At 45.6% G+C, this 26,485-nt stretch overlaps 1 protein-coding gene across 3 annotated transcripts in view; it reads right to left on the bottom strand.

The window, feature by feature from the left end:
* The window catches only part of STXBP1 (syntaxin binding protein 1), a 119,470-nt gene that overhangs the window by 30,252 nt on the left and 62,733 nt on the right, over window positions 1–26,485 (bottom strand). For all 3 annotated transcript variants that reach the window (XM_040405156.1, XM_040405155.1, XM_040405157.1), the window contains exons 2-7: window positions 11,121–11,170; window positions 9,216–9,297; window positions 7,368–7,444; window positions 2,733–2,811; window positions 2,511–2,614; window positions 2,003–2,151 (exon numbers count right to left, since the gene is read on the bottom strand). In XM_040405156.1, the coding sequence (XP_040261090.1) occupies window positions 2,003–2,151; window positions 2,511–2,614; window positions 2,733–2,811; window positions 7,368–7,444; window positions 9,216–9,297; window positions 11,121–11,170 (541 nt within the window). The remainder of the gene's footprint in view (window positions 1–2,002; window positions 2,152–2,510; window positions 2,615–2,732; window positions 2,812–7,367; window positions 7,445–9,215; window positions 9,298–11,120; window positions 11,171–26,485) is intronic.

Below are 26,485 nucleotides of genomic sequence, written 5' to 3' on the forward strand. Positions count from 1 at the left end.
GCGTGAGTTGAACACATTGCACCCGCACTGAATCCCGACCCATTCATTTCTATGGGGCTGTTCACATGAGCGGTGATTTTCACGCATTACAATGTTTTGCACTCGCGCGGAAAAATCGCGCGTGTTCCCGCAATGCACCCGTACATTTTCCTGCAACGCCCGTGTGAAAGAGGCCTAAGTGTTTAACGAAAAGATCCAGAATGGCTGACTAACAATTACTACAGGAAGAACAGCTCTGGAGCACAAACTGCTGCTCTAACAAGCGAAATACTAAGGCCCCTTTCACACGAGCGAGTATTCCGCGCGGATGCTATGCGTGAGTTGAACGCATTGCACCCGCACTGAATCCCGACCCATTCATTTCTATGGGGCTGTTCACATGAGCGGTGATTTTCACGCATCACTTGCATGAATCGCAGCATGCTCTATATTCTATATGGGGCCTAGTTTTTCACGCAACGCAGGCCCCATAGAAGTGAATGGGGTTGCGTGAAAATCGCAAGCATCCGCAAGCAAGTGCGGATGCGGTGCGATTTTCACGCACGGTTGCTAGGAGACGATCGGGATGGAGAACCGATCTTTATTATTTTCCCTTATAACATGGTTATAAGGGAAAATAATAGCATTCTGAATACAGAATGCATAGTAAAACAGCGCTGGAGGGGTTAAAAAAAAATATTTAACTCACCTTAGTCCACTTGATTGCGTAGCCCGGCATCTCCTTCTGTCTCCTTTGTTGAACAGGACCTGTGGTGAGCATTCTTTACAGGTCAAGGACCTGTGGTGACGTCACTCCGGTCATCACATGATCCATCACATGATCTTTTACCATGGTGATGGATCATGTGATGACCGGAGTGACGTCACCACAGGTCCTTGACCTGTAATGGACGCTCACCACAGGTCCTGTTCAACAAAGGAGACAGAAGGAGATGCCGGCATCGCGATCAAGTGGACTAAGGTGAGTTAAATTATTTATTTATTTATTTTTAACCCCTCCAGCGCTAGTTTACTATGCATTCTGTATTCAGAATGCTATTATTTTCCCTTATAACCATGTTATAAGGGGAAATAATACAATCTTCAGAACACCGATCCCAAGCCCGAACTTCTGTGAAGAAGTTCGTGTTTGGGTACCAAAAATGTGCCATTTTTCTCACACGAGTGCAAAACGCATTACAATGTTTTGCACTCGCGCGGAAAAATCGCGGGTGTTCCCGTAATGCACCCGCACATTTTCCCGCAACGCCCGTGTGATAGAGGCCTAAGAGTAAGGCTACATTCACACTACCGTATGTGTTTTGCGGTCCGCAAAACACTGATCCGCAAAAAAATACGAATGACGTTCTTTTGGCATGCGTATTACATGCGTTTTTGTTGCGGTTCCATTGTAACAATACCTATCCTTGTCCGCAAAACGGACAAGAATAGGACATGCTCTATATTTTTTGCGGGGCTACAGAACGGACATACGGATGCGGACAACACACGGTGTGCTGTCCGCATTTTTTGCGGACCCATTGAAACGAATGGGTCCTCATCCAATCCGTAAAAAAAAATCGTTTGAATGTAGCCTAATAGCCGAGATACAGTTACAATTCAATGTAACTTTTTCAACATTGTATTGGTGACTTAGGGCTCATGCACACGACCGTATGTATTTTGCACTCCGCAAAAAACACGGATCCATGTGACATCCATATTGCATCCGTTTTTTGCTAATCCAGTGTAACAATGCCTGTCCTTGTCCGCAAAACGGACAAGAATAGGACATGTTCTATTTTTTTGCGAAACGGACATGCAGACATATGGAAATGGAATGCATACGGAGTCATTTCCGTTTTTTTTTTTTGCAAACCCATTGATGTGGACCAGAAAAAAACGGAACAGAAAGAAAATACGGTCGGGTGCATGAGCCCTTAAACCTCTAGATTCTGCACTGCGACCTCCCAGCTGTTATCAGGGAATGCATTGCTCATGGCTTTATGAAGCACACACTCACCCACGGTAGCGCACAGCTGGATACTCTTTCAAAGTGGCGCACAAGGTGGCAAGCTGCTCTGCGAGGCGTTCCAGGATGGGATTCTTCATCTGAGCCTTATGGGGGCTGTAAAAACTGTGGAAGGAATCGGGGTAATCCAAGGAGAAAACCTAAAATAGACAAGACGAAAGATTCCTTAAAAGAAACACTAATATGGGGTAAAACCAGAAAAAAATGTTTAAAAAAAAATAGAAATTGCAACACATTCTTTATGTCTTTGGGCGCAGCCCAACTAAGTGAGGGTCCTAGCTTATGGTGCAGTAACCAACTTTTCAGGTCTTGACTGCAGACAGCGCTGCGGGGAAGATTTCTGCTGCAGCAAGCTTCCGCCCAGCAGCCAGAGGCAGGCCACATTTCCCAAACATGGTTTCACATACACTAGAACTAGAAGAGTAAGCAAAATGGATCCCCCCTCCCATGACCGTGACAAGCGAGTTCAAGAAAGATGCACGACATGCATGGTACTCACCTGAGACTCGTATGGAAGAAAAGCAATGTTTATCTCAGTTAAAGTCTTGATAACTTTGGATGCTCGTGATTTCACCAACTCATTAAACAGACTGTCGGGACAAGCTGCGGAGAGAGAAAACGATACCCAAAAGTCAACTGCGGGAGAGGTGAAGAGAGTGCGGACGAAGACACAGTACACGGAAGGGGACCGGAAGGAGGTCCGTGTTAGTGGTGCACTTACAGTCAGTAAAGAAGACGTGTGCGGCTCTGTACTTAGCCGAAGGAGGATCTTTGAAGTCATTGATGAGAGAATGGACAGACTGCAAGAGAATGAAGCAGCGTAAGAAAGAGACAGGGGGTGTAAGGAAAGGATACGTCTAAGGAGCTAAGATTCTGGGGTTGTAGGGGGAGATACTGAGCACTTCTGATAGTCTCCGGACTGCTCCGGGGTGTAAGGAAAGGATACGTCTAAGGAGCTAAGATTCTGGGGTTGTAGGGGGAGATACTGAGCACTTCTGATAGTATCCGGACTTCTCCAGGGTGTAAGGAAAGGATACGTCTAAGGAGCTAAGATTCTGGGGTTGTAGGGGGAGATACTGAGCACTTCTGATAGTCTCCGGACTGCTCCGGGATGTAAGGAAAGGATACGTCTAAGGAGCTAAGATTCTGGGGTTGTAGGGGGAGATACTGAGCACTTCTGATAGTCTCCGGACTGCTCCGGGGTGTAAGGAAAGGATACGTCTAAGGAGCTAAGATTCTGGGGTTGTAGGGGGAGATACTGAGCACTTCTGATAGTCTCCGGACTGCTCCGGGGTGTAAGGAAAGGATACGTCTAAGGAGCTAAGATTCTGGGGTTGTAGGGGGAGATACTGAGCACTTCTGATAGTCTCCGGACTGCTCCGGGGTGTAAGGAAAGGATACGTCTAAGGAGCTAAGATTCTGGGGTTGTAGGGGGAGATACTGAGCACTTCTGATAGTCTCCGGACTGCTCCGGGATGTAAGGAAAGGATACGTCTAAGGAGCTAAGATTCTGGGGTTGTAGGGGGAGATACTGAGCACTTCTGATAGTATCCGGACTTCTCCAGGGTGTAAGGAAAGGATACGTCTAAGGAGCTAAGATTCTGGGGTTGTAGGGGGAGATACTGAGCACTTCTGATAGTCTCCGGACTGCTCCGGGGTGTAAGGAAAGGATACGTCTAAGGAGCTAAGATTATGGGGTTGTAGGGGGAGATACTGAGCACTTCTGATAGTCTCCGGACTGCTCCGGGGATGTAAGGAAAGGATACGTCTAAGGAGCTAAGATTCTGGGGTTGTAGGGGGAGATACTGAGCACTTCTGATAGTCTCCGGACTGCTCCGGGGATGTAAGGAAAGGATACGTCTAAGGAGCTAAGATTCTGGGGTTGTAGGGGGAGATACTGAGCACTTCTGATAGTCTCCGGACTGCTCCGGGGATGTAAGGAAAGGATATGTCTAAGGAGCTAAGATTCTGGTGTTGTAGGGGGAGATACTGAGCACTTCTGATAGTCTCCGGACTTCTCCGGGGGTGTAAGGAAAGGATACATCTAAGGAGCTAAGATTCTGGGGTTGTAGGTGGAGATACTGAGCACTTCTGATAGTCTCCGGACTGCTCCGGGGTGTAAGGAAAGGATACGTCTAAGGAGCTAAGATTCTGGTGTTGTAGGGGGAGATACTGAGCACTTCTGATAGTCTACGGACTGATCCGGGGTGTAAGGAAAGGATACGTCTAAGGAGCTAAGATTCTGGGGTTGTGGGGGGAGATACTGAGCACTTCTGATAGTATCCGGACTGCTCCGGGGTGTAAGGAAAGGATACGTCTAAGGAGCTAAGATTCTGGGGTTGTAGGGGGAGATACTGAGCACTTCTGATAGTCTCCGGACTGCTCCGGGGATGTAAGGAAAGGATATGTCTAAGGAGCTAAGATTCTGGGGTTGTAGGGGGAGATACTGAGCACTTCTGATAGTCTCCGGACTGCTCCGGGGTGTAAGGAAAGGATACGTCTAAGGAGCTAAGATTCTGGGGTTGTAGGGGGAGATACTGAGCACTTCTGATAGTCTCCAGACTTCTCCGGGGTGTAAGGAAAGGATACGTCTAAGGAGCTAAGATTCTGGGGTTGTAGGGGGAGATACTGAGCACTTCTGATAGTATCCGGACTGCACCGGGGTATAAGGAAAGGGTACGTCTAAGGAGCTAAGATTCTGGGGTTGTAGGTGGAGATACTGAGCACTTCTGATAGTCTCCGGACTGCTCCGGGGTGTAAGGAAAGGATACGTCTAAGGAGCTAAGATTCTGGGGTTGTAGGGGGAGATACTGAGCACTTCTGATAGTATCCGGACTGCTCCGGGGATGTAAGGAAAGGATACGTCTAAGGAGCTAAGATTCTGGGGTTGTAGGTGGAGATACTGAGCACTTCTGATAGTCTCCGGACTGCTCCGGGGTGTAAGGAAAGGATACGTCTAAGGAGCTAAGATTCTGGGGTTGTAGGTGGAGATACTGAGCACTTCTGATAGTCTCCAGACTTCTCCGAGGTGTAAGGAAAGGATACGTCTAAGGAGCTAAGATTCTGGTGTTGTAGGGGGAGATACTGAGCACTTCTGATAGTCTCCGGACTGCTCCGGGGTGTAAGGAAAGGATACGTCTAAGGAGCTAAGATTCTGGGGTTGTAGGTGGAGATACTGAGCATTTCTGATAGTCTCCGGACTGCTCCGGGGTGTAAGGAAAGGATACGTCTAAGGAGCTAAGATTCTGGGGTTGTAGGTGGAGATACTGAGCACTTCTGATAGTCTCCGGACTGCTCCGGGGTGTAAGGAAAGGATACGTCTAAGGAGCTAAGATTCTGGTGTTGTAGGGGGAGATACTGAGCACTTCTGATAGTCTCCAGACTGCTCCGGGATGTAAGGAAAGGATACATCTAAGGAGCTAAGATTCTGGGGTTGTAGGGGGAGATACTGAGTACTTCTGATAGTCTCCGGACTTCTCCGGGGATGTAAGGAAAGGATACGTCTAAGGAGCTAAGATTATGGGGTTGTAGGGGGAGATACTGAGCACTTCTCTCTTTAATTTCTGAGACAGGAAGTAAAGCAACAACTTTCTTGTGGTTCTCAGAACTGGCGATATGTGAGATAAAGTGGTGGTCATGGGGAAGACCAGTCAGCAGTTTTGTACCCATGACACTAGCTGACCTGTTACATGTGCACTTGGCAGCTGAAGGCATCCGTGTTGGTCCCATGTTCATATGTGCCCGCACTGCTGAGAAAAATTGTGTTTTATTATATGCAAATGAGCCTCTAGGAGCAATGGGGGCGTTCCCCTTACACCTAGAGGCTCTGCTATCTCTGCAACTGCCGCCCCCTCTGCAGTTTGACTGGGCCAGGTAGTGAAAATGTAATCACTGCCTGGCCCTGGCAATTAGAGTGGAGAGGGCGCAGCAGTTGCAGAGAGAGCAGAGCCTCTAGGTGTAATGGTAACGCCCCCGTTGCTCCTAGAGGCTCATTTGCATATAATAAAACATCATTTTTCTCAGCAATGCAGGCATATATGAACATGGGACCAACACAGATGCCTTCAGCTGCCAAGTGCACATGTAACAGGTCAGCCAGTTTCATAGGTACAAAACTGCTGACAGATGCCCTTTTATGAAGAACACTACAGTCATCAGCTCCGCAGGGATTAGCGTCCCTTTAAACTGTAAAGATATGAAGTGAAAGTTAGTGAGGAGTCGGGATAAGAGGAAAGGGTTAATCTGAGAGCAGATGTGAAAACAAGACCACGTTTAGGACCAATACAATGAAACGGAGCGACTACGGCAACATAGCGGTTATCGGAAGCAGCGATCGGATGACTACATGCTCGAGCACTGTTTTGACCTCTGGGGGGTATCTGTGTGGTCAGTCCTTAAAAGAAGTCTCAGGGGTTAAAGGGGTTGTCCCACGAACAATATTCAGCGGTTTTCAAACCAGCACCTGGATGTGAATACTTTTGTAATTGCGTGTAATTAAAAACTTACCATAGCCACTGAGCTATTCAATAAAACAGTGCAAATTTGCTGTTTGTTCTTTTCCTTATTTCTCTTTCCATCTCACTTAGGGTGGATACAAATTCTCAGCTGCATCGTTCGATTGCCCCCTTAGCTGACAGCTGCAGCTTAAAGGACACGCCCTCTGAACTGCAGCATAAAGGGCACGCCCTCTGAACTGCAGCATAAAGGACACGCCCTCTGAACTGCAGCATAAAGGACACGCCCTCTGAACAGCAGCATAAAGGACACGCCCTCTGAACAGCAGCATAAAGGGCACGCCCTCTGAACTGCCAGCTTGATATAAATCTAGCAGAGCAACTGGAGCAATGTATGGGGAGATCTCTGGATCCATGTGAGGTACCGGGCTGGCTCTAAGTATGTTAGAAAGAGATTGCCATGTACTATATGATGTCTGATTTGAATTTTTTACATTATCCATGGAATAACCCTTTTAATACCAGGCACCTCCATCATTCACAGTCATGGCTAAGCGATGGGAATTGTACAAAAGTCCGATATCCAGTCTGATCTTGGAGACCATGAGGTTTATTTTATGGACAGGATATGACTATCACTACTCAACGCTGTGGGTGTGTCCCCCAAGATCTGTCTTGCCATAGAAATGTAGAATAGTGCTCCCAATCAGCATACATATGGCGGTCATTCTCACGCCCTCTATACCCATAAAGGTAACATTGGAAGTCCTCATTTCCATTGCCCTTGAGCACAGCCCCATGAATTTTACTCTTCTTCCTCATACATTTTGAGCAAAGAGGCGAAGTCACGTCCATCCGATATAACGCTTTAGTGGTGTTATTATGTACGGTGTCAATACTACCTTTTCAGACGGAGTGATCAGGTACACGGCCTCCAGGCTTGGAAGTGGCTCCCTCCGCTTGTTAATGTCTTCAACAACTGAGACATAAATAATTAAAATTAGAAAAAAATAATTGCTAATGGTTTTGGAGCCTGTAAAGATGACCCCGTACACAGTAGAGAAGGCAGAACAGGGGGCGTGTCCCTTAAAGGTCGAGACTATGGGAATAAACACTAATACCCGACAGCTGGTCTGTGTAATTGCACCGTCGAGCACCCAACAAATGATCCTTTGTCAGGTGATCGCATCAAAAGTCGTTGTTTTTTTGGTGGCACAGAGCACATGCAGCCGACAAACGGTGAAACTATATGGGAACGAACAATCGTAATAACGATCATTCATCCCCAGTCAGCAGAGATCATTGCTGCATGTGAATGTGGCTAATGAATGGCCAATGATCAGGAAAGAATGTACCTTATTCCCAATCATTACCCATTCTATCAGCCGCGTAAAAGGACCATTAGTGTCCATAATGAGCGCAAATCAACAGGATAGGGGATAACTATTAGATTAGCGGGAGTCCATCAATAATGAGAATAGGTGGAGCCCCCCGAAATGAACGGAGTGGCTGGTCGGACATGCATGTGGCTGCTCCATTGATTTCTTTGGGCGTTCTGGAGATAAGCACTGTACTCAGCTATCTCCAGACTGTCCGCGCCATTTATTTTGGGGGTCTCCATGGGGTAAGGGGCCCCTGTTCTTGTGATCAGTGGGGACCCCGATCGATCTAATAGTTAATGTAACTGGAGTACCCCTTTAAGGTGAGAAGTGATCACTGGGATCATGTCACCGCCAGCTCTCTGAGAAGCTCTGGCAGACGTTCTTCTCTACCTCCTGTATGATGTTCTTTGTTTTGGTTTCACTTTGTCATCTCTTTTCCTTCTCCCAGCTGTCATCTATTTACACTGATTGCCTCCCTTTATATTCCCTCCCATAAACTTTGCGGTTTATACTTCTTCCTGGATTGTGTTCACTGCTAGATGCTGCAACTGCTGGTTCCTCAGATAAGTCTTTTCCTTTATTTGTGTTTCCGTTCTGGCTTGATTCTAGGTGACCCTGACTCCGTCCGTATTAAGTGCAGGGAGCCGGTGGTCGTGTCCCCTCACTATTATAGGGTTTTCAGGTGTCACACAGTCTAAGTACGAGGGCATGCAATTATCTACCATAAAGATCTTTGCATGGGCATAGCAGTCAGGGAGAGCTCTAGTGGTTTTATAGGGCTCACCCATATGTTCCTTAGTTTGGGATCAAGTCAGTCAGATGTTTATTTATAACTTTTCTGCAACACCATCCGTGACAGATCACCACCAGTCACAAAAATCGTTACCTTCATCAGGCCTGAGACACTGAATGGAGCGGCAGCGTGCATGCTCGACCACTGGTGGAATAGGACACCTATTCTCGTGGTCGATGGGTGGGGAACCCCAGAGATCAGACACATCCAGTGAACAGGTGATAAATGTTATTTCTGGGACCCCCCCCCCTTTAAAGGGAACCTGTCACCTCTAAAATGCTGCCCTCAGATGCCCCATCTGGACTGGCATTCAGTCCTGCACCAGCGCTGAGATGGGTGCGATAAGGCCACCTTGCCCTCCCCTGCCACCTGATGCATAACAAGAGACCTACCAGTCATCATCCGAAAAAGGTGACGGCGAGTCTCATCGTACTCATCTCCCCCAGGGTAGGGGGACAGAATGCCGGGCCAGAAGTGACGCCCCCTGAAATCAGTGAGGCCAGCACAGCAGAGGTGACAGCTTCCCCTGAAGTCCCTGTCAAGGTACGGTACAATCTTCCGACGTCACTGCTTACTTGTAATTCCTTCAGTCATGATGTCAGTCATCTTGCAGCAGGAAGACAACATGCGAGTACTGAGCTGATCCACCACCAGCACCTGCAGAAACAGGGGGGGGGGGGGCGAAATTACAGGAGTAACACGCAGGAATAACGGAGGATTAGCGACAACGAGTTCTTGTTTCCTGCTAAAATGAGGAAACAATCATCGGTTTCTGAGTTCATCCATTCTGTATGCCACGTTGGTGCACACACATGTCCTAGAGAGGGCGCTCTAGTCTTTTTAAACCATTAGGCTAGGGCAGGCATGCTCAACCTGCGGCCCCCCAGCTGTTGTAAAACAACAACTCCCACCATGCCCTGCTGTAGGCTGATAGCTCTAGGCTGCTCGGGCATGCTGGGAGTTGTAGTTTTGCAACAGCTGGAGGGCCACCGGTTGAGCATGCCTGGGCTAGGGCTACACGGAAGGGTTGCCAACCATCCAGAAATTTCTGGGCAGTCCGTAAAAATAGACCACTTTTTTCCTGTGTCCGTGAAAGAAAATAGATGCGTCTGTGATTTTTTTGAGGCTGGTGGTACTTGATTAGGCTACATGTTAGGCTTGTTAGGTACTTGTTAGGCTACGTGCACATGACCGTGCCGTTTTTTGCGGTCCGCAAACCGCAGATCCGCAAAAAACGGAAGCCGCCCGTGTGCCTTCCGCAATTTGCGGAACGGAACGGGCAGCCATTGATATAACTGCCTATTCTTGTCCGTTTTGCGGACAAGAATAGGACATGTTATATATTTTTTGCAGGGCCGCGGAACGGAGCAACGGATGCGGACAGCACACGGAGTGCTGTCCGCATCTTCTGCGGCCCCATTGAAGTGAATAGGTCCGCATCCGAGCCGCCAAAACGGTGGCTCGGATGCGGACCCAAACAACGGCCGTGTGCATGAGGCCTTATCAGTATATTGAGCTATAGACATGTATCACAATCTTTATCATTTATTATGTCCGTAAAAAATGTTGGCTGTCCGTGATTTTGGGATAAGTTGTCCAGAAAAAAAGAAAAATTCTGGTTGGCAGCCCTGCTACATGGCGAAAGTTGTCGCACAAAAGTCGCGCGACAATTTTTACAATGATAGTCAATGGTGTCACGCTGCGACTGCGCCACGACAGTCACAAAAAATCCATCCAAGTTGGATTTTTGTGTGACTGTCGCAACGCAGCAAGTTGCATGTCACAGTGCGACACCGTTGACCATCACCACAAAAAATTCAGCGCGACAATGGTGCGTCGAAAGTTAGTCGTACTCTTTTTGTCGTGCGATGCATGTCGCCGTGTAGCCCTAGTCTTAATGATTTCCGGAATAAAAAGGCTCCGTACAACAATCAATCCCCCTTGGCACTGCTCGGAGATTTCTCCTACTGGTCAGATTTCTAGTAAGGCCTCCTGCACATGGCCGTGGTCCGCAAACAGCGGGTCCGCAATATGGCACCGGCCGTGTCCTCATCGCATCACGGATGCGGTTCCCCTTCACTTGAATCTGTCCGCAATCCAAAAGTGCGGTGCAGGACGGAGGCACGGAACCCCACGGAGTGCTTCCGTGGGGTTCCTCTCCGTGCCTCCAGACGGATCATGGATCTGGATCTGTCGCGGCGGCCGCACAGATGTTGCCCGTGCATTGGGAACCGCAAAAATCCCCAATGCATGGAACGGCCGTGTGCATGAGGCCTAACAGAAAGATACCTACAGCCCAACTAAACCTCTAGGGTAGGTGCAATTTTCTGGAAATGTTCATACACCGCTCTTCTTTTCTTGGGAAGTTTCATGGCAGGCCAGTAAAAACGAGGATTGTGAGCAGGTGAAGCTATAACGGTCCAATGCTCTGTAGTGAATGACCCCCCATAGTAGTGTTAAAGACACACACAGCTCCGTACCTTCCATTCTCCTTTCTTCTTAACCTTCCGGATCACATCGTGCATGATCTCTGCAAGAAAAATGGACATTTCTGGTCATATCTCTCAAAACAGCAGCACCTGAAATGCGTATCTTATATATATTACTGAATGCTATATTTATGATGTTATAACCACCAGATGGGTCAGTCTACATGCCGCCATTCCTTTCTCACAAAAACACAGGTTGTGCGCGGCCCATTCACTATGATCAGTCACCCACGGATAGCCGTAGTGCTGTTTCTGGAAGAAAGCCACCATCTTTTTGTAATCATGGACAATCCCTTTAACAGGGACAATGGACTGACCCTTTTGAAAGGGCTATTCCAGCCATTTGAACTTATCACCTATCCACAGGATAGGGGATATGTAACGATCAGTGGGTGTGGAACTGCTGTGTCAAGCACCCAGTTTGATTTTGGGCTAAACCTAAGGGTGTCATCCTGGCCGTCCCAAGGTATTCACCCTTTAACCCCCATACAGAGATTTCGACTGCAAGTAAGCCCCAAAGGCCACTACCCAGGGGCGTAACTACCATAGCGGCAGACAATGCGACTGCTATGGGGCCCAGTTGGGATCATCTCCTCCTTTACTGGAGGTGAAAACTTGGTCAGGACTCCACCCTCTAAAGAAACTACTTTTAGCAAATGAAGCAGTGGAAAAATGGCCCAAGGGTCACTGAAAGGGGTTTAGGCGGAAACCCTTCTGTCCTGTGTGGGGGGCCTGGTTTGATCCTTGCTATGGGAACCTTACTTCTCTATGTACGCCACTGCCACTACCTCCTGGTGCAGTCCTGGTGTGGCTGACCCACAGGTTGGCATACAGGCACCTTTGTGGGGGTCTAGCACGCTAGGACACACCTACTGCTCAAGCTCCCAGAGGTGGCCAGCCATAGGCCTGGGAAGATTAGCATATGTGTGTGCCCTACGGGCAGACAGAAGAGGCTTGGCAGGAAAGTGCAGGCCATAGAGAATGAGGGCATAGGACTCCGGGGGCTGGGCAAGCTACTAGCTATCTTTATCGAGTGAGGAAGTAAAAAAAAATTTGTGCCACGTTGCTTCAAATCTCATGCTTTCCTTCACACCTCCATAAAATTAAACATCCTGACTGTATGCCACCACAAGGGGGAGCTCACCGCATACACATGTAGACAGATCCCACTGAAGTTTATGTAGACTCTATAAATGCATTAGCATAAAACTCCCCTATATATAAAACCCCGACCAAAAAACAGCAACCCCAGACGGAGGCTAAAAGAACACTTGCCGGCCGGCTTGTGAGGAATGGGGGGGGGGGGGGGGGGGGCGACTGGGTGGGGTACAGTAAAGAGACACTCCATGTAAAACTGATACAACAGTGGAAGGTGCATGACAAAGGGGTAAAAGACCATATAAGAGAATTCATGTCTCATGCTCCGTCCCCTTAAGAGCAGCACTAGGCATAACAATGTATCAGTTTTGCCCGGAATGTTTATGTATTGTATGATTCCAGCACCCCACATGTCCCAGGATGATCCCATGTAATTACCTGCACCCCACATGTCCCAGGATGATCCCATATAAATACCTGCACCCCACATGTCCCAGGATGATCCTATGTAAATACCTGCACCCTACATGTCTCAGGATGATCCCATGTAATTACCTGCACCCCACATTTCTCAGGATGGTCCCATGTAATTACTTGCACCCCACATTTGCCAGGATGGTCCCATGTAATTACCTGCACCCCACATGTCCCAGGATGATCCCATGTAATTACCTGCACCCCACATGTCCCAGGATGATCCCATGTAAATACCTGCACCCCACATGTCCCAGGATGATCCCATGTAAATACCTGCACCCCACATGTCCCAGGATGATCCCATGTAAATACCTGCACCCCACATGTCCCAGGATGATCCCATGTAAATACCTGCACCCCACATGTCCCAGGATGATCCCATGTAAATACCTGCACCCCACATGTCTCAGGATGATCCCATGTAATTACCTGCACCCCACATGTCCCAGGATGATCCCATGTAAATACCCGCACCCCACATTTCTCAGGATTGTTCCAAGTAATTACCTGCACCCCACATGTCCCAGGATGATCCCATGTAAATACCTGCACCCCACATGTCTCAGGATGATCCCATGTAATTACCTGAACTCAACATGTCCCAGGATGATCCCATGTAAATACCTGAACCCCACATTCCCCAGGATGGTCCCATGTAATTACCTGCACCCCACATTTCCTATGATGATCCCATGTAAATACCTGCACCCCACATGTCTCAGGATGATCCCATGTAATTACCTGCACCCCACATTTCTCAGGATGGTCCCATGTAATTACCTGCACCCCACATTTCCCAGGATGGTCCCATGTAAATACCTGCACCCCACATGTCCCAGGATGATCCCATGTAAATACCTGCACCCCACATGTCCCAGGATGATCCCATGTAAATACCTGCACCCCACATGTCCCAGGATGATCCCATGTAAATACCTGCACCCCACATGTCCCAGGATGATCCCATGTAAATACCTGCACCCCACATGTCCCAGGATGATCCCATGTAAATACCTGCACCCCACATGTCTCAGGATGATCCCATGTAATTACCTGCACCCCACATGTCCCAGGATGATCCCATGTAAATACCCGCACCCCACATTTCTCAGGATTGTTCCAAGTAATTACCTGCACCCCACGTCCCAGGATGATCCCATGTAAATATATGCACCCCACATGTCTCAGGATGATCCCATGTAATTACCTGCACTCAACATGTCCCAGGATGATCCCATGTAAATACCTGAACCCCACATTCCCCAGGATGGTCCCATGTAATTACCTGCACTCAACATGTCCCAGGATGATCCCATGTAAATACCTGAACCCCACATTCCCCAGGATGGTCCCATGTAATTACCTGCACTCAACATGTCCCAGGATGATCCCATGTAAATACCTGAACCCCACATGTCCCCGAATGATCCCATGTAAATACCTGCACCGCACATTTCTCAGGATGATCCCATGTAAATACCTGCACCCCACATGTCCCAGGATGATCCCATGTAAATACCTGCACCGCACATTTCTCAGGATGATCCCATGTAAATACTCGCACCCACTGGTGTAACTATAGGGGTAGCAGCGGTTGCCAGTGGTACTGTACTTTTCCCTTTATAAGATGCAGTGCATCTTATAAAGGAAATACTAGCGAGTGCTTCAATAATGTCTACAGGAGGAGGGGAGAGAAGGTCTGACTGGGGGTCTGAAGTGGTCTAATGGGGGGGTCTGGAGAGGTCTGACTGGGGGGTCTGGAGAGGTCTGACTGGGGGTCTGGAGAGGTCTGACTGGGGGTCTGATTGGTGGTCTAGAGGTCTAATGGGGTCTGATTGGGGGTCTGGAGGTCTAATGGGGGTCTGATTGGGGGTCTAGAGGTCTAATGGGGGTCTGATTGAGGGTCTGGAGGTCTAATGGGGGTCAGATATGGGGGTCTGGAGGTATAATGGGGGTCAGATATGGGTGTCTGGCGGTCTAGATGGTGTCTGGAGGTCTAATGGGGGTCTAAAGGTCTGATATGGGGGTCTGGAGGTCTGATATGGGGTCTAGAGGTCTGATATGGGGGTCTAGAGGTCTGATATGGGGGTCTTGAGGTCTAATGGGGGTCTTATCTGCGGTCTGATATTGGGGAGGGAGTCTTACATGGAGGTCTAATGGGGGTCTGATCTGAGGTCTAAAACTGGGGTCTTATATGGGGTCCGACATAGAGGTCTAAAGTGGGTTTGGTTTGAGATGGGGGGATCTCATTTAGGGTTTTATATGGGGTTATGATCTGAAAGGAAGGAGGGATTTTTTTGTACTAGCGCACAATATAAAGGGGTGCACTATCTGTGTGGTACCAGTATTTTTAGGGGGACTTTCTGCAGGAAAGTATTGGGGAGCACAGTGGGCACAGTATTGGGGGCGACAGGATGGGGTGTTGAGAAGGTGACGAGGATGATGGAAAAGTAGAAAAGTAAGATGTCTGTTAAACTCTGGAGAGACGAGCCGCGGCTGAAAGAAGTCACCATGGCGGTCTGGTCTGACAGGAGAAGAAGAGGAAAGAGAAAGTCACTGGATGTAAGAGGTACATATGTGGCGCTGTATTACCCTGTATGTTCTGTAGCGCTGTATGTAATGTTTTCCAAGTATGTCTTTAAGGGGTTGTCCGCTTTTTTTTTTTTTATGAGCGCTGCCTTCTCTGCTCTGTTTACCTGCTCATCACTGCAAATGCTACGGCGAGCAGGTGAACAGAGCAGAGAAAGCAGCTCTCATATGAGCGCTGCCCTCTCTTCAAATAGCTGATCGTCGGGGGTGTCGGAGGACCTCAGCTGTTCTGATATTGATGACCTGTCCTGAGGATAGGCCATCAGTAGTAAAAAGAGGACAACCCCTTTAACAGTAGGACTGGAGGGAAGGGCGGGGGGGGGGCATTTCAATATTTGCCTTGGGCAGCAGAAAAGCTAGGTGCACAAGCGCTGAGTGATGGGGAGAGGGGGCCCAAGCTGGACTCTTGCACAAGGGCCCATGAGCCTTTATCTAAGCCCCTTCCCACATCCAACATTTCCCATGATGGTTCCATGTAAATACCTGCACCCCACAATTCCCAGGATGGTCCAATGTAAATACCTGCACCCCACATTTCTCAGGATTGTCCCAAGTAATTACCTGCACCCCACATGTCCCAGGATGATCCCATGTAAATACCCGCACCCCACATTTCTCAGGATTGTCCCAAGTCATTACCTGCACCCCACATGTCCCAGGATGATCCTATGTAAATACCCGCACCCCACATTTCTCAGGATTGTCCCAAATAATTACCTGCACCCCACATGTCCCAGGATGATCCCATGTAAATACCTGCACCCCACATTTCTCAGGATGATCCCATGTAATTACCTGCACCCCACATGTCCCAGGATGATCCCATGTAAATACCCGCACCCCACATTTCTCAGGATTGTCCCAAGTAATTACCTGCACCCTTCATGTCCCAGGATGATCCCATGTAAATACCCGCACCCCACATTTCTCAGGATTGTCCCAAATAATTACCTGCACCCCACATGTCCCAGGATGATCCCATGTAAATACCCGCACCCCACATTTCTCAGGATTGTCCCAAGTAATTACCTGCACCCTTCATGTCCCAGGATGATCCCATGTAAATACCCGCACCCCACATTTCTCAGGATTGTCCCATCCTCAGCGTCGCCATCCTACAAGTATGGGGAATGTCACATTCCTGGCACTTTGCTCTGGTATTCTGCGCGTGCGCTACAGATATGCTAATGTGCGACCTCATTCTTTCTCATCCCGACTCCCACACCAGCGAGAAATGACAGTAAATGTCTCTACTCTACAATTTACAGTGCAGCTGGGTATGTCACCGGGATATTAAGGAGCAACTCCACCTACATATTAAAAAGATACTGCACATTCCGATCAAGCATAAAGTCTGAAATTTGGACCTTTTCCCAAAAAGTGTTCATCTGCCACAAAATCTGCATGTCTTACATGGGAATGATGATGCAGGTTTGCTGTGAATTTCACCCATTGCCAAGAGCGGACACTTTGCCACAATTAAATTACCATGATAAACCCACGTTAATTGTTTTAGCAGTTAATCTGAACTTAATTCTGCCCAATCAAGTGGAGTGCCCGTCATTATCCAGCTCAGCGGGGGTGGGCAAATCTAGTTATCGGCACAAAACCAGTCTATTTTAATATATAATTTCCATAGCCAAAGCCATTTTTACCACCATCCACTGCTATATGACCCAGTATGTTTTTCAGGGTACCCAACTCATATACCATCACGTCACCTGCAGGAAGGATGTGATTGTGTATGGCACATGACCACTGCAACCCATCACTGTCCTCGGCCGTAAACACCATAAACAAGCAGCTCCAGGAGGACCAGCACTGGAGAATAGGGGTAGTATAGGATGATTTTTTTTTATTTTACGCTATTGCAGGGCTTGTCCAATATTTATGATTATCTCTGATAACCCATTTAACTCCTGCACTGTATCGACACTGCTGTATCCCTGTACCGTTATTACATCACTGTACTGTGACATCATTGTGTTTATTATCCCTGTACTGTGACATCACTGTGTTTATTATCCCTGCACTGTGACATCACTGTGTTTATTATCTCTGTACTATGACATCACTGTTTATTATCTCTGTACTGTGACATCACTGTGTTTATTATCCTGTACTGTGACATCACTGTGTTTATTATCTCTGTACTGTGACATCACTGTGTTTATTATCCATGTACTGTGACATCACTGTGTTTATTATCTCTGTACTGTGACATCACTGTGTTTATTATCCTGTACTGTGACATCACTGTGTTTATTATCCTGTACTGTGACATCTCTGTGTTTATTATCCCTGTACTATGACATCACTGTTTATTATCTCTGTACTGTGACATCACTGTGTTTATTATCCTGTACTGTGACATCACTGTGTTTATTATCTCTGTACTGTGACATCACTGTGTTTATTATCCATGTACTGTGACATCACTGTGTTTATTATCTCTGTACTGTGACATCACTGTGTTTATTATCCTGTACTGTGACATCACTGTGTTTATTATCCTGTACTGTGACATCACTGTGTTTATTATCTCTGTACTGTGACATCACTGTGTTTATTATCCTGTACTGTGACATCACTGTGTTTATTATCCTGTACTGTGACATCTCTGTGTTTATTATCCCTGTACTGTGACATCTCTGTGTTTATTATCTCTGTACTGTGACATCACTGTGTTTATTATCCATGTACTGTGACATCACTGTGTTTATTATCCTGCACTGTGACATCACTGTGTTTATTATCCCTGTACTGTGACATCACTGTGTTTATTATCCTGTACTGTGACATCACTGTGTTTATTATCCATGTACTGTGACATCACTGTGTTTATTATCCTGTACTGTGACATCACTGTGTTTATTATCCCTGTACTGTGACATCACTGTGTTTATTATCCCTGTACTGTGACATCACTATGTTTATTATCCCCGTACTGTGACATCACTGTGTTTATTATCCCTGTACTGTGACATCACTGTGTTTATTATCTCTGTACTGTGACATCACTGTGTTTATTATCCCCGTACTGTGACATCACTGTGTTTATTATCCCCGTACTGTGACATCACTGTGTTTATTATCCCTGTACTGTGACATCACTGTGTTTATTATCTCTGTACTGTGACATCACTGTGTGTATTATCCCTGCACTGTGACATCACTGTGTTTATTATCTCTGTACTGTGACATCACTGTGTTTATTATCCCTGTACTGTGACATCACTGTGTTTATTATCCCTGTACTGTGACATCACTGCGTTTATTATACATGTACTGTGACATCACTGTGTTTATTATCCCTGTACTGTGACATCACCGTGTGTATTATCTCTGTACTGTGACATCACTGTGTTTATTATCTCTGTACTGTGACATCACTGTGTTTATTATCCCTGTACGGTGACATCACTGTGTTTATTATCCCTGTACTGTGACATCACTGTTTAATATCCCTGTACTGTGACATCACTGTGTGTATTATCCCTGTACTGTGACATCACTGTGTTTATTATCCCTGTACTGTGACATCACTGTGTTTATTATCTCTGTCCTGTGACATCACTGTGTGTATTATCCCTGTACTGTGACATCACTATGTGTATTATCCCTGTACTGTGACATCACTGTGTTTATTATCCCCTTAGTGTGACATCACTATGTGTATTATCCCTGTACTGTGACATCCCTGCGTTTATTATCCATGTACTGTGACATCACTGTGTTTATTATCCCCTTAGTGTGACATCACTATGTGTATTATCCCTGTACTGTGACATCCCTGCGTTTATTATCCATGTACTGTGACATCACTGCGTTTATTATCCCCGTACTGTGACATCACTGTGTTTATTATCTCTGTCCTGTGACATCACTGTGTTTATTATCCATGTACTGTGACATCACTGCGTTTATTATCCCCGTACTGTGACATCACTGTGTATATTATCCCTGTACTGTGACATCACTGTGTTTATTATCCCTGTACTGTGACATCACTGCGTTTATTATACATGTACTGTGACATCACTGTGTTTATTATCCTTGTGCTGTGACATCACCGTGTGTATTATCTCTGTACTGTGACATCACTGTGTTTATTATCTCTGTACTGTGACATCACTGTGTTTATTATCTCTGTACTGTGACATCACTGTGTGTATTATCCCTGTACTGTGACATCACTGTGTTTATTATCTCAGTCCTGTGACATCACTGTGTTTATTATCTCTGTACTGTGACATCACTGTGTGTATTATCCCTGTACTGTGACATCACTGTGTTTATTATCTCTGTCCTGTGACATCACTGTGTTTATTATCCCTGCACTGTGACATCACTGTGTTTATTATCCTGTACTGTGACATCACTGTTTATTATCCCTGTACTGTGACATCACTGTGTGTATTATCCCTGTACTGTGACATCACTGTGTTTATTATCCCTGTACTGTGACATCACTGTGTTTATTATCCTGTACTGTGACATCACTGTGTTTATTATCCCTGTACTGTGACATCACTGTGTTTATTATCTTTATACTGTGACATCACTGTGTTTATTATCCCTGCACTGTGACATCACTGTGTTTATTATCCCTGCACTGTGACATCACTGTGTTTATTATCCTGTACTGTGACATCACTGTGTTTATTATCCCTGTACTGTGACATCACTGTGTTTATTATCTTTATACTGTGACATCACTGTGTTTATTATCTCTGTCCTGTGACATCACTGTGTTTATTATCCCTGCACTGTGACATCACTGTGTTTATTATCCTGTACTGTGACATCACTGTTTATTATCCCTGTACTGTGACATCACTGTGTGTATTATCCCTGTACTGTGACATCACTGTGTTTATTATCCCTGTACTGTGATATCACTGTGTTTATTATCCCTGTACTGTGACATCACTGTGTTTATTATCCTGTACTGTGACATCACTGTGTTTATTATCCCTGTACTGTGACATCACTGTGTTTATTATCTTTATACTGTGACATCACTGTGTTTATTATCCCTGCACTGTGACATCACTGTGTTTATTATCCCTGTACTGTGACATCACCGTGTGTATTATCCCCGTACTGTGACATCACTATGTTTATTATCCCCGTACTGTGACATCACTGTGTTTATTATCCCTGTACTGTGACATCACTGTGTTTATTATCTCTGTACTGTGACATCACTGTGTTTATTATCCCCTTACTGTGACATCACTGTGTTTATTATCCCCGTACTGTGACATCACTGTGTTTATTATCCCTGTACTGTGACATCACTGTGTTTATTATCTCTGTACTGTGACATCACTGTGTTTATTATCCCTGTACTGTGACATCACTGTGTGTATTATCCCTGCACTGTGACATCACTGTGTTTATTATCTCTGTACTGTGACATCACTGTGTTTATTATCCCTGTACTGTGACATCACTGTGTTTATTATCCCTGTACTGTGACATCACTGCGTTTATTATACATGTACTGTGACATCACTGTGTTTATTATCCCTGTACTGTGACATCACCGTGTGTATTATCCCTGTACTGTGACATCACTGTGTTTATTATCTCTGTACTGTGACATCACTGTGTTTATTATCCCTGTACTGTGACATCACTGTGTTTATTATCTCTGTACTGTGACATCACTGTGTTTATTATCCCTGTACGGTGACATCACTGTGTTTATTATCCCTGTACTGTGACATCACTGTTTATTATCCCTGTACTGTGACATCACTGTGTGTATTATCCCTGTACTGTGACATCACTGTGTTTATTATCCCTGTACTGTGACATCACTGTGTTTATTATCTCTGTCCTGTGACATCACTGTGTGTATTATCCCTGTACTGTGACATCACTATGTGTATTATCCCTGTACTGTGACATCACTGTGTTTATTATCCCCTTAGTGTGACATCACTATGTGTATTATCCCTGTACTGTGACATCCCTGCGTTTATTATCCATGTACTGTGACATCACTGCGTTTATTATCCCCGTACTGTGACATCACTGTGTTTATTATCTCTGTCCTGTGACATCACTGTGTTTATTATCCCTGTACTGTGACATCACTGCGTTTATTATACATGTACTGTGACATCACTGTGTTTATTATCCTTGTGCTGTGACATCACCGTGTGTATTATCTCTGTACTGTGACATCACTGTGTTTATTATCTCTGTACTGTGACATCACTGTGTTTATTATCTCTGTACTGTGACATCACTGTGTGTATTATCCCTGTACTGTGACATCACTGTGTTTATTATCTCTGTCCTGTGACATCACTGTGTTTATTATCTCTGTACTGTGACATCACTGTGTGTATTATCCCTGTACTGTGACATCACTGTGTGTATTATCCCTGTACTGTGACATCACTGTGTTTATTATCTCTGTCCTGTGACATCACTGTGTTTATTATCCCTGCACTGTGACATCACTGTGTTTATTATCCTGTACTGTGACATCACTGTTTATTATCCCTGTACTGTGACATCACTGTGTGTATTATCCCTGTACTGTGACATCACTGTGTTTATTATCCCTGTACTGTGATATCACTGTGTTTATTATCCCTGTACTGTGACATCACTGTGTTTATTATCTCTGTCCTGTGACATCACTGTGTTTATTATCCCTGCACTGTGACATCACTGTGTTTATTATCCCTGCACTGTGACATCACTGTTTATTATCCCTGTACTGTGATATCACTGTGTTTATTATCCCTGTACTGTGATATCACTGTGTTTATTATCCCTGTACTGTGACATCACTGTGTTTATTATCCCTGCACTGTGACATCACTGTTTATTATCCCTGTACTGTGATATCACTGTGTTTATTATCCCTGTACTGTGACATCACCGTGTGTATTATCTCTGTACTGTGACATCACTGTGTTTATTATCTCTGTACTGTGACATCACTGTGTTTATTATCTCTGTACTGTGACATCATTATCCCTGTGTTATCTCTGTACTATTATCTCTGTACTGTGACATCACTGTTTATTATCCCTGTACTGTGATATCACTGTGTTTATTATCCCTGTGCTGTGACATCACCGTGTATATTATCTCTGTACTGTGACATCACTGTGTTTATTATCTCTGTACTGTGACATCACTGTGTTTATTATCTCTGTACTGTGACATCACTGTGTGTATTATCCCTGTACTGTGACATCACTGTGTTTATTATCTCTGTCCTGTGACATCACTGTGTTTATTATCTCTGTACTGTGACATCACTGTGTGTATTATCCCTGTACTGTGACATCACTGTGTGTATTATCCCTGTACTGTGACATCACTGTGTTTATTATCTCTGTACTGTGACATCACTGTGTTTATTATCCTGTACTGTGACATCACTGTGTACATTATCCCTGTACTGTGACATCACTGTGTGTATTATCCCTGTCCTGTGACATCACTGTGTTTATTATCTCTGTACTGTGACATCACTGTGTGTATTATCCCTGTACTGTGACATCACTGTGTTTATTATCCCTGTACTGTGACATCACTGTGTTTATTATCCCTGTACTGTGACATCACTGTGTTTATTATCCCTGTACTGTGACATCACTGTGTGTATTATCCCTGTACTGTGACATCACTGTGTTTATTATCTCTGTACTGTGACATCACTGTGTTTATTATGCCTGTACTGTGACATCACTGTGTGTATTATCCCTGTACTGTGACATCACTGTGTTTATTATCCCTGTACTGTGACATCACTGTGTTTATTATGCCTGTACTGTGACATCACTGTGTGTATTATCCCTGTACTGTGACATCACTGTGTTTATTATCCCTGTACTGTGACATCACTGTGTTTATTATCCCTGCACTGTGACATCACTGTGTTTATTATCTCTGTACTGTGACATCACTGTGTTTATTATGCCTGTACTGTGACATCACTGTGTTTATTATCCTGTACTGTGACATCACTGTGTACATTATCCCTGTGCAACCAACGAGCTTTTCTAAACTTGCTTTCTCTATAAGACATGTAAGACAAATGGATATCTTAAAGGAGGATAGCCCCTCTGTGACTGCTAATGTATACGTAAAAATCTGTTCCAATGGAGGGTATACAGTGGCCTCTGTCGGGCTCCTGTAACCCCGTGTACACGTTTAGGGTGTAGCTTTCCGGTATACAGGCGAAAACATAATTGCAGAGAGAGCTGAGCCTCTAGGTGTAATGGTAACGCCCCTGTTGCTCCTAGAGGCTCATTTGCATATATTAAAACATCATTTTTCTCAGCAATGCGGGCACATATGGACATGGGACCAACACAGATGTCTTCAGCTGCCAAGTGCACATGTAACAGGTCAGCCAGTGTCATAGGTACAAAACTGCTGACAGATGCCCTTTCAAGGGGTTGTCTCATCTCAGACATTGATGGCAGATAAGCGCAGGTTCCATCTCTGGGACCTGCTTCTATCTTCAGAATAGGGACCCAGAAATGAAGGCGAGCACACGGCGCATGCGAGACGCGCTCTCAATTCGCTGCTATGAGAGTTGCAAAAATAGCTAATGGCTATTTTCGGAAGTGCCATAGCAGCGAATAGAGAGCGCACCGCGCATGCAAGGCCATCTCTCCATTCACCGCTATGGGACTGCTGGAAAAAGCCAAGCCAGTGCTCCGATATTATAGCAAAAAACGCGCTTACACAGTGCGCTCTTCTTCAGTTTGGGGGGCCCGTTCTGGGCTTAGCAGCAGGTCCCAGAGGTGAGACCCGCTCGTATCTGACATTGATGGCATCTTAGTGATAGGCCATCAATGTCTGAGACGGGACAACCCCTTTAAGGGATCTGTCTGCATTAAGGATTATACGTTTTTCTTAGTAAGCCGCTTCAAATACGCAGAGACAAAACACCTCTGCATTTCGTCTGATCTGAGCAGGGTGCACAGAGATGGACACCTGTGTGTTTCGCAGCTGCACACTGCTCAGGTTACAATATATACAGATCAGAACATAGACCTAGGACCCGGGCCCTTTAAAAAAGAGCTGTCATCGCCCTGCCTTATCTGCAGAGGCCATGAATGCAGAGGGAGGAAGAGGCCTGATACAAGTGATTAATTGCTGTGTCCTCTGAGCACAAGCCGATTAACCGCTTACAATCCGGCATTAATGGGGTTGATGGAGGGTAATATGATTGTGTGGTGGAGAGAAGGCTCGGACACAGCTGTTCCATCCCCACCGCCTGTCTGCAGAGAAGCACGTACAACTCCACAGACAAAAGCCATCAACAAATTGCATTTACCATATTTACCGAATTTTTGATGCAGAATCGGTGTCAAAAATTGACTTCAAATGTGAACCAGGTCTAATAGAGCCCTTGCATGCATGTATTAAATGGTGGATAGATGCATGCACTGCGCCAGAGGCCTTCACCACCATCAGCCTCAGTATACAGGAATTTCACACGTGTGCGTCACATTCCGGCTGCCGTCATATTTCTCTTCTCTTCTCCACTTACTGAGGAGCCTTAAAGGGGGTTGACGCACAAAACACAATCTACAGGATAGGTGCTAAATGGATGACGGCCGGGACCCCGACCGATCATAGAAAGGGGGACCCCTCTGTGAATGAAGTGTGCGACCACCGCTCCATTCACTTCTATAGGACTACTGGAGATAGACAAGCGATGTAATCTGCAGTCCTATAGAAGTGAATGGAGAAGCCCTACCGCTCCATTTACACATGGGACTCTGGGGATCCCCATTCTCAGTGGGAGTCCCAGAGGTAGGATTCCCCCCCATCCCCAGTGATTATACATTTATCTCAGATCCTGTGGCACCACTTAAAAAAAAAACACAGTATACATTTTTTACTGTATACTATATATACTGTATTTTGTGGACATCCTACAGCAGAACAATCACGAAAGTTGTGCTGCCTGCGGACTACAGGAAATGAAAATTTCAGGTAAATACATTTTCATTTTCCTGGACGTCCTACGGAGGCACAGCTTTCGTGACTTTGTGCTGCCTACGGACTACAGGATTATGAAAATTTCTGATAAAAAAATGTTTGTTTTCCTGGACGTCCTAAGGACGCACAGCTTTCGTGACTGTGCTGTCTAAGGACTACAGAAAATGAAAAGTTCAGGTAAATAGGTTTTTGTTATCCTGGACATCCTACCGCAGCACACCTTTCGTGACTGTGCTGTCTAAGGGCTACCAAAAATGAAAATTTCAGGTAAATACATTTTCATTTTCCTGAATGTCCTACAGGGGCACAGCTTTCATGACTGTGCTGTCTAAGAACTGTAAAAAATTAAAATTTCAGGTAACTAAATTTTAGTTTTCCTGGACATCCTATGGCAGCACACCTTTCTGTGCTGTCGAAAGACTGTAAAAAATGAAACTTTCAGGTAAATACATTTTTGTTTTCCTGGAGGTGCTACGGCAGCACAGCTTTCGTGACTGTGCTGCCTGCGGACTACAGGAAATAAAAATATAAGGTAAATCAATTTTGGTTATTTTACTGTGTATCTATAGAAAAGAATAGCCTATTATGGTATTTTATACTATTTTTGTAGTATACTGACATATACTAGCCCAATGGAGGCCAAAAGGACACTATTTTTCCCCCATCAGGACAAAGGTGCCCTATAAGCTTATAGCGTGTATACAGGGAGCTTTTCCCGCTGTACACACTGTGTATATCACTTCACTAGGTTGTTCTGAACAGGGCCTACGAAGAAAACTACAGCAAAAATGATAGCATTTTTTTTGTATACAGGCTTTTTAAATGATTTTGTCTTAAAGGGTATGTCCCATTAAGACACCTTATCCCCTATCCTGTGCCTGATCGCCAGGGGTCTGACCGCTTGGGCCCCGCTGATTTTGAGAACAGAGGCCCGTGCTCCCCGGCATCTTCATGGAACTGAATGAAGTGGCATCAGGTATGCAAGACCGCCGCTCCATTAAAATGGGGGAGCACAGGGCATAGCTGTCAGGGCATGATGGGAGTTGTAGTTTTGCAACAACTGGAGATGCGCAGGTTGGAGAACCATGAGCTATAATGGGCAACACTTATTCTGGAGGACTCTGTACATGTATGCATGATATAGATAACCAGTTGCTTTTGATGTTTTCATTTCTGTAAGGAAACGGAACGTTTGC

The sequence above is a fragment of the Bufo bufo genome, chromosome 8, assembly GCF_905171765.1.
Source record: "Bufo bufo chromosome 8, aBufBuf1.1, whole genome shotgun sequence".
NCBI lineage: Eukaryota > Metazoa > Chordata > Amphibia > Anura > Bufonidae > Bufo > Bufo bufo.